At 40.8% G+C, this 20,474-nt stretch overlaps 1 protein-coding gene across 2 annotated transcripts in view; it reads right to left on the reverse strand.

Moving 5' to 3' along the window:
- The window catches only part of LOC126458541 (leukocyte elastase inhibitor-like), a 221,524-nt gene that overhangs the window by 96,557 nt on the left and 104,493 nt on the right, over positions 1–20,474 (reverse strand). For both annotated transcript variants that reach the window (XM_050095658.1, XM_050095657.1), the window contains exon 4: positions 9,524–9,731. In XM_050095658.1, coding sequence (XP_049951615.1) covers positions 9,524–9,731 — 208 coding nt within the window. The remainder of the gene's footprint in view (positions 1–9,523; positions 9,732–20,474) is intronic.

Here is a 20,474-nt window from a genome sequence, read left to right on the forward strand (position 1 = left end):
AAAAAGATTCACACAAACATAGCTTTCGGCCATTAAGGCCTTTGTCAGCAGTAGACACACACACACACACACACACACACACACACACACACACACACTCACACAAGCGCAACTTGCACACACATCTGCAGTCTCAGAGAGCTGAAACAACACTGCCAGCTCTCTGAGACTGCAGATGTATGTGCAAGTTGCGCTTGCGTGAGTGTGTGTGTGGGTGTGGGTGTGCGCGTGTGTGTATGTGTGTCTACTGCTGACAAAGGCCTTAATGGCCGAAAGCTATGTTTGTGTGAATCTTTTTATTGTGTCTATCGCGGCTCAGCATCTCCGCTATATGGTGAGTAGCAACTTTCCTTCTCTCGTATTGTAAATATAAACTGTAAACGTTTCATTTATAAAGAATAAATCTGACTACATTTCTCCTGCCTTCTATTCCCATCACAACAAATAGCATATGTCAGATGACTGCAGGCCACTGATGGCAGATTGCAACTGAAGAAGTCTATTAGCAAAAAGTTTTTTGCATGGCCCATTTTCCTTATATTAACTTCGTGAATACAAGTGTGGATTAGCCGAGCGGTCTAAGGCGCTGCAGTCATGGACTGTGTGGCTGGTCCCGGCGGAGGTTCAAGTCATCCCTCGGGCATGGGTGTGTGTGTTTTTCCTTAGGATAATTTAGGATCGGAGCGTGGAATGTCAGATCCCTTAATCGGGCAGGTAGGTTAGAAAATTTAAAAAGGGAAATGGATAGGTTGAAGTTAGATATAGTGGGAATTAGTGAAGTTCGGTGGCAGGAGGAACAAGACTTGGTCAGGTGACTACAGGGTTATAAACACAAAATCAAATAGGGGTAATGCAGGAGTAGGTTTAATAATGAATAGGAAAATAGGAATGCGGGTAAGCTACTACAAACAGCATAGTGAACGCATTATTGTGGCCAAGATAGATACGAAGCTCACACCTACTACAGTAGTACAAGTTTATATGCCAACTAGCTCTGCAGATGACGAAGAAATTGAAGAAATGTATGATGAAATAAAAGAAATTATTGAGATTGTGAAGGGAGACGAAAATTTAATAGTAATGGGTGGCTGGAATTCGAGTGTAGGAAAAGGGAGAGAAGGAAACATAGTAGGTGAATATGGATTGGGGCTAAGAAATGAAAGAGGAAGCCGCCTGGTAGAATTTTGCACAGAGCACAACATAATCATAGCTAACACTTGGTTTAAGAATCATGAAAGAAGGTTGTATACATGGAAGAACCCTGGAGATACTAAAAGACATCAGATAGATTACATAATGATAAGACAGAGATTTAGGAACCAGGTTTTAAATTGTAAGACATTTCCAGGGGCAGATGTGGACTGTGACCACAATCTATTGGTTATGACCTGTAGATTAAAACTGAAGAAACTGCAAAAAGGCGGCAATTTAAGGAGATGGGACCTGGATAAACTGAAAGAACCAGAGGTTGTAGAGAGTTTCAGGGAGAGCATAAGGGAACAATTGACAGGAATGGGGGAAAGAAATACAGTAGAAGAATGGGCAGCTTTGAGGGATGATTAGATTAGATTAATACTAGTTCCATGGATCATGAATACGATATTTCATAATGATGTGGAACGAGTCGAATTTTTTAATACATGACATAATTACGTTAATTTAGCAACATACTTAAGTTAATATAACAACTTTATTTTTTTGTGTTTTTGTTTTTCTTTATTTTTTATTTTATTTTTTTTATATTTTTTTTCTTTTTTTTCTTAATTTATATCTACAAATTCCTCTATGGAGTAGAAGGAGTTGTCATTCAGAAATTCTTTTAATTTCTTCTTAAATACTTGTTGGTTATCTGTCAGACTTTTGATACTATTTGGTAAGTGACCAAAGACTTTAGTGCCAGTATAATTCACCCCTTTCTGTGCCAAAGTTAGATTTAATCTTGAATAGTGAAGATCGTCCTTTCTCCTAGTATTGTAGTTATGCACACTGCTATGACTTTTGAATTGGGTTTGGTTGTTAATAACAAATTTCATAAGAGAGTCTATATACTGAGAAGCTACTGTGAATATCCCTAGATCCTTAAATAAATGTCTGCAGGATGATCTTGGGTGGACTCCAGCTATTATTCTGATTACACGCTTTTGTGCAATAAATACTTTATTCCTCAGTGATGAATTACCCCAAAATACGATGCCATATGAAAGCAATGAGTGAAAATAGGCGTAGTAAGCTAATTTACTAAGATGTTTATCACCAAAATTTGCAATGACCCTTATTGCATAAGTAGCTGAACTCAAACGTTTCAGCAGATCATCAATGTGTTTCTTCCAATTTAATCTCTCATCAATGGACATACCTAAAAATTTGGAATATTCTACCTTAGCTATATGCTTCTGATTAAGGTCTATATTTATTAATGGCGTCATACCATTTACTGTACGGAACTGTATGTACTGTGTCTTCTCAAAATTCAGTGAGAGTCCATTTACAAGGAACCACTTAGTAATTTTCTGAAAGACAGTATTGACAATTTCCTCAGTTAATTCTTGTTTCTCAGGTGTGATTACTATACTTGTATCATCAGCAAAGAGAACTAACTTTGCCTCTTCATGAATATAGAATGGCAAGTCATTAATATATAATAAGAACAACAAAGGACCCAAGACTGACCCTTGTGGAACCCCATTCTTGATAGTTCCCCAGTTTGAGGAATGTGCTGATCTTTGCATGTTACAAGAACTACTTATTTCAACTTTCTGCACTCTTCCAGTTAGGTACGAATTAAACCATTTGTGCACTATCCCACTCATGCCACAATACTTGAGCTTGTCTAGCAGAATTTCATGATTTACACAATCAAAAGCCTTTGAGAGATCACAAAAAATCCCAATGGGTGGTGTTCGGTTATTCAGATCATTCAAAATTTGACTGGTGAAAGCATATATGGCATTTTCTGTTGAAAAACCTTTCTGGAAACCAAACTGACATTTTGTTAGTACTTCATTTCTACAGATATGTGAAGCTACTCTTGAATACATTACTTTCTCAAAAATTTTGGATAAACCTGTTAGAAGGGAGATTGAATGGTAATTGTTGACATCAGATCTATCCCCCTTTTTATGCAAAGGTATAACAATAGCATATTTCAGTCTATCAGGGAAAATGCCCTGTTCCAGAGAGCTATTACACAGGTGGCTGAGAATCTTACTTATCTGTTGAGAACAAGCTTTTAGTATTTTGCTGGAAATGCCATCAATTCCATGTGAGTTTTTGCTTTTAAGCAAGTTTATTATTTTCCTAATTTCAGAGGGAGAAGTGGGTGAGATTTCAATTGTATCAAATTGCATAGGTATGGCCTCTTCCATTAACAGCCTAGCATCTTCTAATGAACACCTGGATCCTACTATATCCACAACATTTAGAAAATGATTATTAAAAATATTTTCAACTTCTGACTTTTTGTTCGTAAAGTTTTCATTCAATTTGATGGTGATACTGTCTTCCTCTGCTCTTGGTTGACCTGTTTCTCTTTTAATAATATTCCAAATTGTTTTAATTTTCGGGATCAGGGATTTTCTCTGCCTTGTGATGGCTGGGTGTTGTGTGCTGTCCTTAGGTTAGTTAGGTTTAAGTAGTTCTAAGTTCTAGGGGACTTATGACAACAGCAGTTGAGTCCCATAGTGATCAGAGCCATTTGAACCATTTTTTTTTTGTTTTAATTTTATTATCAGAATTGCTGATTTCAGACATGATACACATACTCCTGGATTTTTTAATAACTTTTCTTAATATAACACAGTAGTTTTTATAATTTTTGATAGTTTCTGGGTCACTACTTTTTCTTGCTGTCAGATACATTTCCCTTTTCCGGTTACAAGATATTTTTATACCCTTAGTAAGCCATGGTTTGTTACAAGGTTTCTTACGAGTATATTTAACTATTTTCTTGGGGAAGCAGTTTTCAAATGCATTTACAAAAATGTCATGAAATAAATTATATTTTAAATTGGCATCAGGTTCACGGTACACCTCATCCCAGTCTAACTGCTGTAGGCTTTCCCTGAAATTTGCAATTGTTAAATCGTTGACTGAATGTACTACTTTGGAGGACTGTTTAGTATTGCTGAATGGAGCTATGTCATATATTGTAACTAGCTGTGCACCATGATCAGAAAGACCATTCTCAACAGGCTGAGCATTTATCTGGTTAAACTTATCTTGGTCTATAAAGAAGTTATCTATCAGTGAGCTGCTATCCTTTACCACCCGAGTAGGAAAATCAATAACAGGTGTCTAATTGAAAGAACCGAGTAATACTTCAAGGTCATTTTTTCCTATTACCCTCTTTCAGAGAATCTACATTGAAGTCCCCACAAATAATAATTTGCTTCCCCCTGTCTGACAGATAGCACAACAAGGAGTCGAAATTTTTCAGAAATAGATGAAAATTTCCTGATGGGGACCTATATACAGTTACAATTATAAATGTGCCTTTATTTAATTTAAGCTCACAGGCATATGCTTCTATATGTTTCTCTACACAAAACTTTTTTGTTTCTATACTTTTTGCACAATGATAACTTTTGACATATATGGCAACTCCTCCTTTCTCCATATTTTCTCTCATTACATGTGCAGAGAGCTTATATCCACTTACATTTACCTTATCCATATCAGTAACAATGTGATGCTCAGACAGGCATAGTATATCTATTTCATTCTCAGCTTCTAAATCTTCTAAACAAACCAGAAGCTCATCTACTTTATTCTTTAAACTCCCAATATTTTGATGAAATATACTTACATTATTTTTAATTATACTTTTATGAGAACCTTTCCTTATTCTAACATTTGCAGTACTCTCCTGTCTGAGTTTCTCATTGTGCTTAGGCCTAGTTCCTATACCAGTGGTCACATGGTGTTCAGAGAGGCAGATTATGTCAACTGGGTTGGGTGACTTTAATTCATCAATGCAATTACCTAGGACTGAGATATAACTTGGCGGAGATAAAATTTCTGGTGATTGGTGAAAATTTATAATTGATAGCTGTGATTGGTGATCAAATGTGCTAGAATTGTGCTGTTTAATTTCTTTCCTAAACTGAAGATTTGTTTCAATCCTGACCTCTCGTAGAACTTGACATCTTTCTGTCTTACCTATCCTAAAAAAGGTGCTGCTCCAACACCTGTAACCAATGGTATTTTACCATTCATGGCAGTGCCTCCCTCCCTTAAATTTCCTGCTATTACCCCAGCCAGTTTCCCCTTCCCTTTCCTGTTGAGATGTAGGCCATGCCTGGTATAGTCCCACCTACTGAGATAATCAACAGGAACCACACCAATATGACCCCCGCACCCGACCCAAGCAGCTGTTCCAACTCCAAATTAACTCTCCCAACAGAAGAGTTCAAATGAGGCCGGTCATGGCGTCTCAGGACAGATACAAATTCAACATTGGTGTGTCTCGATGCCGACGCAATCTTTACCAGGTCACACTCTATACTGTACCCAGGATCTCTGTCGATGCTGTTCCCTGGCCCTCCCACAATAACCACGGTGTCTTCCCTGGTAAATCCTTTACAGAGTGAACCTAAATCCTCTGTCACCTGATCCAGACTAGCACTTGGTTTGAAAAAATTTGTGACCTGATATTCTGGTCCTAATTCCTCCTGCAGAAGTTGGCCTACACCTCTGGCATGAGAACTGCCTAACAACAAAACTTTCTTCCTTTTCGATGACTTTCCTACATTCTTTTTCAATTTCCTATTGAAAGTTTGTTGTGTCCTGTCTACACCTACCTCTGCTTGAGGCTCATCAGTTTCTAACTGAAGCAACAGGTCAAACTTATTTTCGACATTCACCACAAAACTGTCAGACTTAGTTCTAGGCCTGTTCCTTCTGCTACCTGTTGCCACTTCCCACCTCTCTTTGCCCTTCTCCCTCCTTAACCTGTCCACATCTTCCCTAGCCTGATCTAGCTCAGCCTGAAGGGCAGCAATTTTCCCCTCCTGTTCCACTATCTTCCTATCTCTGCTGCAAATCCTACATAACCACTGATGAGCCTGATCCACTTTCCCAACACCCACGCCACTGCAGTCCCCCCAGTGAAAAAAACTACTACATCCATCACACCAAACCCCGGAACTAACAATTCTACGGCAAGTCAGGCACTTCTCACTCATGGCAAAAATAATACTTTAGCTAGAATAAATCAATTAAAATACCGAGAATCAAAAAAGACGTTACAAGAATAAAGCCTATTCACATATGTATATAAGCAAGTTTCTGATTTAAAATTCCGCTGTTTTTCTGAGATCTGTATTAAAACAATGAAGGTATACGCTATTTATTATATATTTCACTCGATGGAATGAAAAAAAGGACAATTAAACGAGATAATTTAACTTTGATTCTCCAAAAACGTTACGAGAATTAGGCCTATAAACAAATGTATATAGGCAAGTTTCTGATATAAAGTTACGCTGTTTATCTGAAATCTGTATTAAAACAATGAAGTTATACGCTATTTACGGTAGTTTACTTATTTGTTACCGAGAAACTAGTTAGATTACCGTGAAACAAGAAACAAACACGTTTACAAAATTTAAGTCTATGCGCGACTTCGCGAAGTTACGATCTTTTCGTGTTTTCTGAAAAAATACGCAGAGAAAAGTCAAACCTTTAATGGCAAGACTAAACGATACACTAATGCACGTATTTAATTTGTTGTCGGCGTTAAACTAAATTATATTCCTGTCTAAATCACTTAACTTTCTGGAAATGGTTTCTGGCGTCACTTACTCGGCGGCCATCTTGGCTATGAAGTAACGAAGGCAGCAGAGGATCAAGTAGGTAAAAAGACGAGGGCTAGTAGAAATCCTTGGGTAACAGAAGAAATATTGAATTTAATTGATGAAAGGAGAAAATATAAAAATGCAGTAAATGAAGCAGGCAAAAAGGAATACAAACGTCTCAAAAATGAGATCGACAGGAAGTGTAAAATGGCTAAGCAGGGATGGCTAGAGGAGAAATGTAAGGATGTAGAGGCTTATCTCACTAGGGGTAAGATAGATACTGCCTACAGGAAAATTAAAGAGACCTTTGGAGATAAGAGAACGACTTGATTGAATATCAAAACCTCAGATGGAAACCCAGTTCTAAGCAAAGAAGGGAAAGCAGAAAGGTGAAAGGAGTATATAGAGGGTCTATACAGGGGCGATGTACTTGAGGACAATATTATGGAAATGGAAGAGGATGTAGATGAAGATGAAATGGGAGATATGATACTGCGTGAAGAGTTTGACAGAGCACTGAAAGACCTCAGTCGAAACAAGGCCCCCGGAGTAGACAACATTCCATTGGAACTACTGACGGCCTTGGGAGAGCCAATCCTGACAAAACTCTACCATCTGGTGAGCAAGATGTATGAAACAGGCGAAATAGCCTCAGAATTCAAGAAGAATATAATAATCCCAATCCCAAAGAAAGCAGGTGTTGACATATTTGAAAATTACCGAACTATCAGTTTAATAAGTCACAGCTGCAAAATACTAACACGAATTCTTTACAGACGAATGGAAAAACTAGTAGAAGCCAACCTCGGGGAAGATCAGTTTGGATTCCGTAGAAACACTGGAACACGTGAGGCAATACTGACCTTACGACTTATCTTAGAAGAAAGATTAAGGAAAGGCAAACCTACGTTTCTAGCATTTGTAGACTTGGAGAAAGCTTTTGACAATGTTGACTGGAATACTCTCTTTCAAATTCTAAAGGTGGCAGGGGTAAAATACAGGGAGCGAAAGGCTACTTACAATTTGTACAGAAACCAGATGGCAGTTATAAGAGTCGAGGGACATGAAAGGGAAGCAGTGGTTGGGAAGGGAGTAAGACAGGGTTGTAGCCTCTCCCCGATGTTGTTCAATCTTTATATTGAGCAAGCAGTAAAGGAAACAAAAGAAAAATTCGGAGTAGGTATTAAAATTCATGGAGAAGAAATAAAAACTTTGAGGTTCGCCGATGACATTGTAATTCTGTCAGAGACAGCAAAGGACTTGGAAGAGCAGTTGAACTGAATGGATGGTGTCTTGAATGATATAAGATGAACATCAACAAAAGCAAAACGAGGATAATGGAATGAAGTCGAATTAAGAATTAGGTCGGGTGATGCTGAGGGAATTAGATTAGGAAATGTGACACTTAAAGTAGTAAAGGAGTTTTGCTATTTGGGGAGCAATGTAACTGATGATGGACGAAGTAGAGAGGATATTAAATGTAGACTGGCAATGGCAAGGAAAGCGTTTCTGAAGAAGAGAAATTTGTTAACATCGAGTATAGATTTAAGTGTCAGGAAGTCATTTCTGAAAGTATTTGTATGGAGTGTAGCCATGTATGGAAGTGAAACATGGACGATAAATAGTTTGGACAAGAAGAGAATAGAAGCTTTCGAAACGTGGTGCTACAGAAGAATGCTGAAGATTAGATGGGTAGATCACATAACTAATGAGGAAGTATTGAATAGGATTGGGGAGAAGAGAAGTTTGTGGCACAACTTGACGAGAAGAAGGGATCGGTTGGTAGGACATGTTCTGAGGCATCAAGGGATCACCAATTTAGTAATGGAGGGCTGCGTGGAGGGTAAAAATCGTAGAGGGAGACCAAGAGATGAATACACTAAGCAGATTCAGAAGGATGTAGGTTGCAGTAGGTACTGGGAGATGAAAAAGCTTGCACAGGATAGAGTAGCATGGAGAGCTGCATCAAACCAGTCTCAGGACTGAAGACCACAACAACAACAACAATTTAGGTTAAATAGTGCGTAAGCCTAGGGACTGATGACTTTAGCAGTTGAGTCCTATAAGATTTCACACACATTCACACAAGTGTGGACCTCAGATATGTGAGGGAAGTGTTGTGAACAATAAAGGTAGTTAGTTAATTTTTCTCTTTTATTAAGTACAGAGTAGCATCTAAGACAACTTTGCACTGAAATCCAGATTTTTATACCTTTTTTGTGACACGTAATCATGCATAGCATGGATGGCCAGTGTCAAAATGACTGAGCAGCAAAGTTATGTTGAAAATATACGCCGCGAAGCAACATTAATGCTCACTGAGGGCAACACATGGTGGCAATATTCCACCCATATCTGATACATAACGGGATCACATTCGACATCCTCAGTGAATGGAAGAGAATCTAATATAAACATTTTAAAAAATTCCTCTTTTTGATATCCACATATGGCCAGCTGTACTTTCAGCGGCCTCCGATAATTCGTAGACAATTTTTTTGTATATCGTTTCTGTCTTGTGCACTTAGATTTAATGAAGTATCTTATGAAACGCATAGCAGTGTAATATATTGTTAGAGCGTTACAAAACATTATCATAACGTAAATAATGAAATTTGATGTCATTTTCTGGCAAGGAGTAATAAACTTCTCTGCTGTTTGTACAACAAATGGATTAACAATCTATTGCGCATCACAGGAATTTGAAGCGCCATGTAATTCATTCTTACCTTTTGGAATCATATCCTTTATCTTTTGGTGTGTCGCTTCTTCCACCCAGCCGTTTATTATTTTTCTGGCCTCGTCTTCATTTGAAAAATCCACTTCTTCCAAACCAGCCATGAAATTGATTGAGGACTGATTGAACTCATCTTTAATATTGAAACCTGGTTTCAGATATACCTTGTTGGCTATGTCAAGTGTTACGTAGCTAGAATCCTAGGAGAACAATAAATCACAAATTGTGAGCTATCATTATGTATAAATCAGTATAAATGTTTCGTTTGAACATTAAATAAAACACTTCTTTCTGAAGTACGAAATCTGGTTTACATTAGACACAAACTTTGCGATACACAATACAGTTTTGTTTATAACTCACACACTGTCTTAACAACATAAAACACCTTTTCCGTATATCCATTATCAGTTACAACAATTACATAACATACTGTTCTGTGATTCTGTTTTACAGTCCCAAACGAAATTAAACACAAGAAACATGAAAGTTGAAATTACCCGGTGTGTCCAGTTCCGTTAGGACTGCTTATGCGAAATTACAGACTGCATTGCTATCTCATGGTGAGTAGCGACGTTAGAATCCTTGAAGTTTCAGAATCAGCCATGTAGAAGGTCAAAGTGTTAGCAGCCGTCCTGGGTGCGAACGTAACAGTATGTGTGTGACACTCGTCTGAAAATGATGGTGGAGCAGCGAGGCAACTTCAAGTTTTTTGAGTCCTCCACCGTTTGTGGGCGAGAATTCGTCGAATTCGACACGAATATCGAGATGCAGATCCCTGGTTGGTCCTCCATGACAATGTCTCAGCCCACAAAGCGAAGGCCGTTCACGAGTTTTGGCCAGCAGATGGATCGCCGGCTTAGATCACGTGCTGTATTCGTCGGATTTTGCCCAAGCCGATTCCTGACTGTTCCCTGAATTAAAGTTGGAAGTGAAAGGACACCGTCAAGGCGCAATTAAAGAGATGCGAGAAAATTGTGCTACAGTATAGAATGCAATTCAACAAAAGGACTACAGCGACTGTTTCAAAACACTTTTAAAACGATTTTAGCTGTGTGCTGATTCAGAAGAAGACTGTTTCGAATAAATACAGTCATTCTGTGAAAATAATCCAGGACTTCTATTTTTCATAGCCACAGTCCTAACGGAAATGGTGCACACTGGGTATTAATAGCAATTTACGCAGTGTGATTTATGATTTCAGTGATAGATAGTAGTTACTAAATAGGCTCCGCCCTTAAAAATTATTTATAAGATTAAAAGAGTAAACGCAAATGGGAAACGTATAAACGAAAATTCCAGGCGTTGATGACTTTGGTACAACTCAAGTCGTACATTTCATCGATCAGTAACCAAATCGAGGTAAGCTCTTTACAATATTGACAGAGAATAGGAGGCGTTATTTCAGTTCTGTTGTCCATTACATTATGAACTGCTAAAATAATTTACAGTGGTCTGCAAAAGAAGATAATTCCCCTTAAATGAAACAATCCCTCACAAAAACTGAGATAAACTTGGCATGAAAAGTGTAGACTTATTATCTGCGTAACTGTAACGGGTGATGCTGAGGGAATTAGATTAGGGAATGAGACACTTAAAGTAGTAAAGAAGTTTTGCTATTTGGAGAGCAATGTAACTGATGATGGTCGAAGTAGAGAGGATATAAAATGTAGACTCGCAATGGCAAGGAAAGCGTTTCTGAAGAAGAAAAATTTGTTAACATCGTGCATAGATTTAAGTGTCAGGAAGTCGTTTCTGAAAGTATTTGTATGGAGTGTAGACATGTATGGAAGTGAAACATGGACGATAAATAGTTTGGACAAGACGATAACAGAAGCTTTCAAAATGTGGTGCTACAGAAGAATGCTCAAGATTAGGTGGGTAGACCACATATCTAATGAGGAAGTAATGAATAGAATTGGGGAGAAGAGGAGTTTGTGGCACAACTTGACTAGAAGGTTGGTAGGACATATTCTGAGGCACCAAGGGGTCACCAATTTAGTATTTGAGGGCGCGTGGAGGGTAATAATCGTAGAGGGAGACCAAGAGATGAATACACTGAGCAGATTCAGAAGGATGAAGGTTGCAGTAGGTACTGGGAGATGAAGAAGCTTGCACAGGATAGAGTAGCATGGAGAGCCGCATCAAACCAGTCTCAGGACTGAAGACCACAACAACAACAACCACAGCGAGGTAAGCTCTTTACAATATTAACAGCGAATAAGCGGCGTTATTTCAGTCCTGTTGTACATAACAGTGTGTGTTTTGGGGCTTACGATGTTGTCCATAACATTACGAAATTTTAAAATATTTTGCAGTGGTTTACAAAAGAAGACAATTCCTCTTAAACGAAACAATCCCTCACTAAAATTGAGATAAACATGTCAAAAAAAGTGTAGAGTTATTATCTGCCTAACTGTAATGTACAAGATAAAAACCAAAACCATTACCTAACGCACAGAGAAGTCATTACGATTCAGTCAGGCTAAGGGACAAAGTGGCTTTGGAAATCGCTGCAGCGCAGTGGTCTATTTTCAAGTCGTGATCAAAATTTTCGAACAATCAATGTTCATGAACTACCGTTTCATGGGAAACAGATTTTGAGATAGGTTTACACCCAGTTCACATGATATGCCATTACGTTACGACAACCTGCTTAATAACGTGTTGCTCCTCCTCTGAAACGAAACACAGCAGCGATTCTTTTTGAAATTGGTCCGAGAAGTCCCTGGTAGATTTCCGGTATGTGGTACAGATATCTACGCCCAGGTCACGTAATTTCCGTAAATTAAGGGCCGGTGCTTTGTGGGCTCGAACCTGCCGCTCGGTAGCGCCGCTGATATATTCCATAGGGATCAGATAAGTTGATTTTGAGAATGTAATCCGTGACTTTTATTTTTCATAACCACAGTCCTAACAGGAATGGTACACACTGTGTGAATTTGGTGGCCGCGACATTAACACGAGGTATGTATCATGCTCTTCAAACAGCAGTAGCGTGATTCTGGCCTTGTGACACAGACAGTTATCGTGCTGGAATATGCCATCACCTTTGGGCGAAGCCATCAAGCATGAAAGGATGCAAGTGGTACGCTAAACGTACACGTGGTCGTAGGTATTATGATACCTTCTATTACTGCCACATTTCTGATGGAAGTACAGGTGAATGTCCTCCATAGCGTAATATTGGTCCCACCGGCCGCATCCGTGGCAGTGTTTCGAGCATCCTTTCGGCTGGGTGACGGAGTACCCAGACAGGACAATCGACCAAGTTGTAACGCAGCAAATTATTACATGTTGTCATCTTGCATTGAAAGTGTAGCTTGCCGCGGAACCGGGAGAAGAGCAGATTTTCTCTCTCACGGTGGCACAGCTGATGCTGACTACTGGGCCGAGCGAGGCGTCTACTTGTCTTACGCTGCTTGTAATAAGTTACACAAACTCTCCATGAATATGAATAAGACTAATTAAGTATTAATTGATCCTTGTCATACTTGTTGTTGTTGTGGTCTTCAGTCCTGAGACTGGTTTGATGCAGCTCTCCATGCTACTCTATCCTGTGCAAGCTTCTTCATCTCCCAGTACCTACTGCAACCTACATCCTTCTGAATCTGCTTGGTGTATTCATCTCTTGGTCTCCCTCTACGATTTTTACCCTCCACGCTGCCCTCCAATACTAAATTGGTGATCCCTTGATGCCTCAGAACATGTCCTACCAACCGATCCCTTCTTCTTATCAAGTTGTGCCACAAACCTCTCTTCTCCCCAATCCTATTCAACACCTCCTCATTAGTTATGTGATCTACCCATCTAACCTTCAGCATTCTTCTGTAGCACCACATTTCGATAGCTTCCATTCTCTTCTTGTCCAAACTATTTATCGTCCATGTTTCACTTCCATATATGGCTACACTCCGTACAAATACTTTCAAAAATGACTTCCTGACACTTAACTCTATACTCGATGTTAACAAATTTCTCTTCTTCAGAAACGCTTTCCTTGCCATTGCCAGTCTACATTTTATATCCTCTCTACTTCGGCCATCATCAGTTATTTTGCTCCCCAAATAGCAAAACTCCGTTACTACTTTAAGTGTCTCATTTCCTAATCTAATTCCCGCAGCATCACCCGACGTAATTCGACTACATTCCATTACCTTCGTTTTGCTTTTGTTGATGTTCATCTTATATCCTCCTTTCAAGACACCATCCATTCCGTTCAACTGCTCTTCCAAGTCCTTTTGCTGTCTCTGACAGAATTACAATGTCATCTGCAAACCTCAAAGTTTTTATTTCTTCTCCATGGATTTTAATACCTAATCCGAATTTTTCTATTGTTTCCTTCACTGCTTGCTCAATATACAGATTGAATAACATCGTGGAGGGAATACAACCCTGTCTCACTCCCTTTCCAACCACTGCTTCCCTTTCATGTCCCTCGACTCTTATAACTGCCATCTTCTTTCTGTACAAATTGTAAATAGCCTTTCGCTCCCTGTATTTTACCCCTGCCACCTTCAGAATTTGAAAGAGAGTATTCCAGTCAACATACAAATGCTAGAAACGTAGGTTTGCCTCTCCTTAATCTAGCTTCTAACGTAAGCCGTAGGGTCAGTATTGCCTCACGTGTTCCAATATTTCTACGAAATCCAAACTGATCTTCCCAGAGGTCGGCTTCTACTAGTTTTTCCATTCGTCTGTAAAGAATTCGCGTTAGTATTTTGCAGCCGTGACTTATTACACTGATAGTTCGGTAATTTTCACATCTGTCAACACCTGCTTTCTTTGGGATTGGCATTATTATATTCTTCTTGAAGTCGGAGGGTATTTCGCCTGTCTCATACATCTTGCTCGCCAGATGGTAGAGTTTTGTCAGGACTGGCTCCCCCAAGGACGTCAGTAGTTCTAATGGAATGTTGTCTACTCCAGGGGCCTTGTTTCGACTCTGGTCTTTCAGTGCTCTGTCGAACTCTTGACACAGTATCATATCTCCCATTGCATCTTCATCTACATCCTCTTCCATTTCCGTAATATTGTCTGCAAGTACATCGCCCTTGTATAGATCCTCTATATACGCCTTCCACCTTTCTGCTTCCCCTTCTTTGCTTAGAACTGGGTTTCCATCTGAGCTCTTGATATTCATACAAGTGGTTCTCTTTTCTTCAAAGGTCTCTTTAATTTTCCTGTAGGCAGTATCTATCTTACCCCTAGTGAGATAGCCTCTACATACTTACATTTATCCTCTAGCCATCCTTGCTTAGCCATTTTGCAGTTCCTGTCGATATCACTTTTGAGACGTTTGTATTCCTTTTTCCCTTAGTATACCAAATTCTATGGATAACACAACCACACCGTTAAATTTCAAATCAATAACTTCAGTACTTTCGGAGATATAAATTTTACCTAAAACACATAATACACTACTGGCTATTGAAATTGCTACACCACGAAGATGACGTGCTACAGACGCGAAATTTAACCAGCAGAAAGAAGATGCTTATGCAAACGACTAGCTTTTCAGAGCATTCACACAAGGTTGGCGCCGGTGGCGACACCTACAACGTCCTGACATGAGGAAAGTTTCCAACTGATTTCTCATACACGAACAGCACTTGATCGCCGTTGCCTGGTGAAACGGTGTTGTGATGCCTCGTGTAAGGAGCAGGAATGCGTACCATCACGTTTCCGACTTTGCTAAAGGTCGGATTGCAGCCTATCGCGATTGCGGTTTATCGTATCGCGACATTGCTGCTCGCATTAGTCGAGATCCAATGACTGTTAGCAGAATATAGAATCGGTGGGTTCAGGAGGTTAATACGGAACGCCGTGCTGGATCCCAACGGCCTCGTATCACTAGCAGTCGAGATGACAGACATCTTATCCGCATGGCTGTAACAGATCGTGCAGCCACGTCTCCATCGCTGAGTCCGTAGATGGGGACGTTTGCCATCTGCACGAAGAGTTCGACGACGTTTGCAGCAGCATGGACTATCAGTTCGGAGACCATGGCTGCTGTTACCCTTGACGCTGCATCACAGACAGGAGCGCCTGCGATGGTGTACTCAACGACGAACCTGGGTGCACGAATAGCAAAACGTCATTTTTTTTTATGAATCCAGGTTCTGTTTACAGCATCATAATGGTCGCATCCGTGTTTGTCGACATCGCGGTGAACGCACATTGGAAGCGTGTATTCGTCGCCACCATACTGGCGTATCACCCGGCGTGATGGTATGGGGTGCCATTGGTTACACGTCTCGGTCACCTCTTGTTCGCACTGACGGCACTTTGAACAGTGGACGTTACATTTCAGATGTGGTACGACCCAGATCTCTCACCAACTGAAAACGTCTTGTCAATGGTGTCCGAGCAACTGGCTCGTCACAATACGCCAATCACTACTCTTGATAAACTCGTGTGCAGCTACATGGGCAGCTGTACCTGTACAAGCCATCCAAGCTCTGTTTGACTCTATGCCCAGGCGTATGAACGCCGTTATTACGGCCAGAGGTAGTTGTTCTGGGTACTGATTTCTCAGGATCTATGCACCCAAATTGCGTGAAAACGTAATCACATGCCAGTACTAGTATAATATGCTTGTCCAATGAATACCCGTTTATTAACTGCATTTCTTCTTGGTGTAGCAATTTTAATGACCAGTAGTGTAGTTCTAAGTTCTATGGGACTGATGACCTCAGATGTTAAGTCCCATAGTGCTCAGAGACATTTGAACTTTTATTTTATTTTATTTTTTACACACGTAACGCTGGCTACTAGGCCGAGCGAGGTGTCTACTTGTCTTGGGGTGCTTGTAATAAGTTACACATACTCTCTATGAATCTGAATAAGTACTATTAAATATTAATTGATCCTTGTCATACTTAGTATACCAAATTCTATGGATAACACAACCACACCGTTAAAATTTCAAATCAATAACTTCAGTACTTTCGGAGATAAAAATTTTACCTAAAAACACATAATAAGTGTACTGGCATTGTGAAACGGGATTAGGGGCTGTAATGTATTCATCTATAGCATCAATTGAAACTACAATCAAGAGCGCAGGTTCATAAAATTAATAATTATCTGGAATTTTCTCTAGTTTCATTACCACAAATTTCTGACGTAATTAAAAGTGCTTTGGACAATTATTATTTCATCGTGTTCTGGTTGTCTGAGGTAACTTCATCTTATTATTATCAAAACAACAAGCATAAATCAGTGATATAACAATGAAGAGTTTATTTATTCTTCATGTCATCCCAACAAAACATTATCATCAAATATAGAAACATCAAAAAACTATATAAAAATAAACTGTTAAGTCTTATAGCGGTTGTGTGAGTGTTTTGGAGAGACAGAGTGTGAATGGAGGGCCGTAAAATTGGAATGTGATATTGCGTTAAAAATATGTAAATATATGCTTGAGAAAGTTCTTGTACAATATGGGAATTTCTGACGTATTGCCGAGTGAGCATTATTTTGTAAAAGGCAGCCAGAAGGGGTTTCAAGTCTCAAATTTATTAGCAGTTTATTTTATGGACAGGAAATTTTATTTAGTTTCGGAATTACGGAATTTTGTAGTTTAAATTTATTGTGGTGATCTGACTGGCTGACATTAGAGATACCGCGAGTATAGAAGTGCTCCAGACGATCTGATTGGCTGCTTTAACATGCTAGCCAATAGGAATTCAGCATTTCCCGCGCGTTCGAGTAGGGCTTTGTGCGTCCGCTCTTTGAGTCAAGATAATCGCTCGGGGGCCGTCTTCTGTTAAATATCTATGTTAAACCTCGCGGACCAAATTTGAACCCAAATGAAGAAATTTGTGCGCTTGATCTTCTCTCGTGTCGTTGACGAAAAGCGACTGCAGCAGTGAGTATTTTGTGAAAGTTAGGGCCTTGAAAGTGGGTTATTTGAGGAGATATTCGCATGTGAACATTTCATGTCGTACATAAACTCCGCGTGGCGTGTTTCGTGCAGATTACGAGACATTATGGCAAGAGCGTCTGTACAAGAAGCCTACTGAACGACTGAGTGTTTTAACTCGCAAGAAGTCGTGGGTCAGTGACTGATTAAGAAGTTTAAAATACACTCCTGGAAATTGAAATAAGAACACCGTGAATTCATTGTCCCAGGAAGGGGAAACTTTATTGACACATTCCTGGGGTCAGATACATCACATGATCACACTGACAGAACCACAGGCACATAGACACAGGCAACAGAGCATGCACAATGTCGGCACTAGTACAGTGTATATCCACCTTTCGCAGCAATGCAGGCTGCTATTCTCCCATGGAGACGATCGTAGAGATGCTGGATGTAGTCCTGTGGAACGGCTTGCCATGCCATTTCCACCTGGCGCCTCAGTTGGACCAGCGTTCGTGCTGGACGTGCAGACCGCGTGAGACGACGCTTCATCCAGTCCCAAACATGCTCAATGGGAGACAGATCCGGAGATCTTGCTGGCCAGGGTAGTTGACTTACACCTTCTAGAGCACGTTGGGTGGCACGGGATACATGCGGACATGCATTGTCCTGTTGGAACAGCAAGTTCCCTTGCCGGTCTAGGAATGGTAGAACGATGGGTTCGATGACGGTTTGGATGTACCGTGCACTATTCAGTGTCCCCTCGACGATCACCAGTGGTGTACGGCCAGTGTAGGAGATCGCTCCCCACACCATGATGCCGGGTGTTGGCCCTGTGTGCCTCGGTCGTATGCAGTCCTGATTGTGGCGCTCACCTGCACGGCGCCAAACACGCATACGACCCTCATTGGCACCAAGGCAGAAGCGAATCTCATCGCTGAAGACGACACGTCTCCATTCGTCCCTCCATTCACGCCTGTCGCGGCACCACTGGAGGCGGGCTGCACGATGTTGGGGCGTGAGCGGAAGACGGCCTAACGGTGTGCGGGACCGTAGCCCAGCTTCATGGAGACGGTTGCGAATGGTCCTCGCCGATACCCCAGGAGCAACAGTGTCCCTAATTTGCTGGGAAGTGGCGGTGCGGACCCCTACGGCACTGCGTAGGATCCTACTGTCTTGGCGTGCATCCGTGCGTCGCTGTGGTCCGGTCCCAGGTCGACTGGCACGTGCACCTTCCGCCGACCACTGGCGACAACATCGATGTACTGTGGAGACCTCACGCCCCACGTGTTGAGCAATTCGGCGGTACGTCCAGCCGGCCTCCCGCATGCCCACTATACGCCCTCGCTCAAAGTCCGTCAACTGCACATACGGTTCACGTCCATGCTGTCGCGGCATGCTACCAGTGTTAAAGACTGCGATGGAGCTCCGTATGCCACGGCAAACTGGCTGACACTGATGGCGGCGGTGCACAAATGCTGCGCAGCTAGCGCCATTCGATGGCCAACACCGCAGTTCCTGGTGTGTCCGCTGTGCCGTGCGTGTGATCATTGCTTGTACAGCCCTCCCGCAGTGTCCGGAGCAAGTATGGTGGGTCTGACACACCGGTGTCAATGTGTTCTTTTTTCCATTTCCAGGAGTGTATTAGGTCGGACTAAATGTATTCTGGCTGCTGTTGGGTGTGAACTTGTTACACAGACAGTGAGTTACATTGCATAATTGATGTCGGGATATTAAATATGGACTTGATTGCCATTTTCCTTGCTTTAAAGACGATAAACCAACTAAAAGAAAATTTTTGACCTTTTTTCATACGGTTTGTGCAAGAATCCCGAGCGCTCGGTAGTTTAACTAACTTTCAACGACTACCCATGGACTGCAGTTACGTGGCCCTTGCGTGGTAGGTATTTAGTCGAATTTCCGTCAATGCTGCTTTTGTCGGCTAAACCCGTATCTACGATCGCAAAGTGAAGGGGCAGACAACCTGAAGCCTATCCAGGCAGGTGGACAGATTGTTTAATGAACAGTAAGAGACCAACATTCCCTGCCGCAAAGTGCAACTAGAAATGTGAGTCACCCGGTGAGGCGACACGGTATCTATTGATTCACTGCCCAATCTCGACAATCCCCTGCCCCCTGCATCGAATCACTTTCACTATTCCACTCTTGTACAGCGCGATTTGTTCACAGGCATTTTTTAGTAAACAAAATGTAGATCATTTACTGGTAACACCGCAGTTCCGAAGCTTAAACTCATTTATCTGTGACGCAATCCGGTAGGTTTTTGTTGCACTCTTCTTTGCAATAAAACAGCGGAGATCACTGCGATTTATCAAAAATCACCCTTTATACGTCAATGTTAAAGTTTTCTAGACTTCGTCACGATGGCGAGAAATTCAGAATTAGAGAAGAGAAACAGAGAGATTACACATCACCAACCCAGTTGTCGGCAGCCCAAGACAAATCTTTAAAAGAGGAAAAATAAAGGAGTACGGGTTAACAGAAAACACTCGACCAACCTTCGTCTTGCTGATGATACTAAATTGTTCGCCTCCATTGCAGATAAACAAGTAAAATAATGTGTCAGAGAAATTTTGAAATCATGTAGAAGAGTCAATAAGACTAAAATAAACGTATGACCAACAATTCGAAAAGAAAAGAGCACAAATTAACAATGTAGTCGTAGAATCAGGTGGTGAGTTTTTGTACTTGGGGCAGTAGCAAACAATGACAGGATGGACAACAAAAGAAGTAAACAGAAGAGTGAAATGGCCTAGAGTGTTTATGATACACTAAATAGCGTTTCCAAAGCGAAGATACCAGCCTTTCTGAAATGAAAAGTATATTATCAGTGAAGAAATTCTTGAATTACCGGCAAGAGCTGCTGATAAAATTTCTTTACTCAACAAACAGTTTCGGTCCACATACGACCGTCAGTTTCATAAAACCATCTGCAAGACACTAGGCGATAAAATCAATGGCGTCAAATAATAAGACCCATAAATTCGACACTGTTGTCAAATACACACACCAAAAACAGTTTTGCCTCGCCTCGGTTCCGAGAGTTCAG

This window comes from Schistocerca serialis, chromosome 2 (genome assembly GCF_023864345.2).
Source record: "Schistocerca serialis cubense isolate TAMUIC-IGC-003099 chromosome 2, iqSchSeri2.2, whole genome shotgun sequence".
NCBI classification, from domain to species: domain Eukaryota; kingdom Metazoa; phylum Arthropoda; class Insecta; order Orthoptera; family Acrididae; genus Schistocerca; species Schistocerca serialis.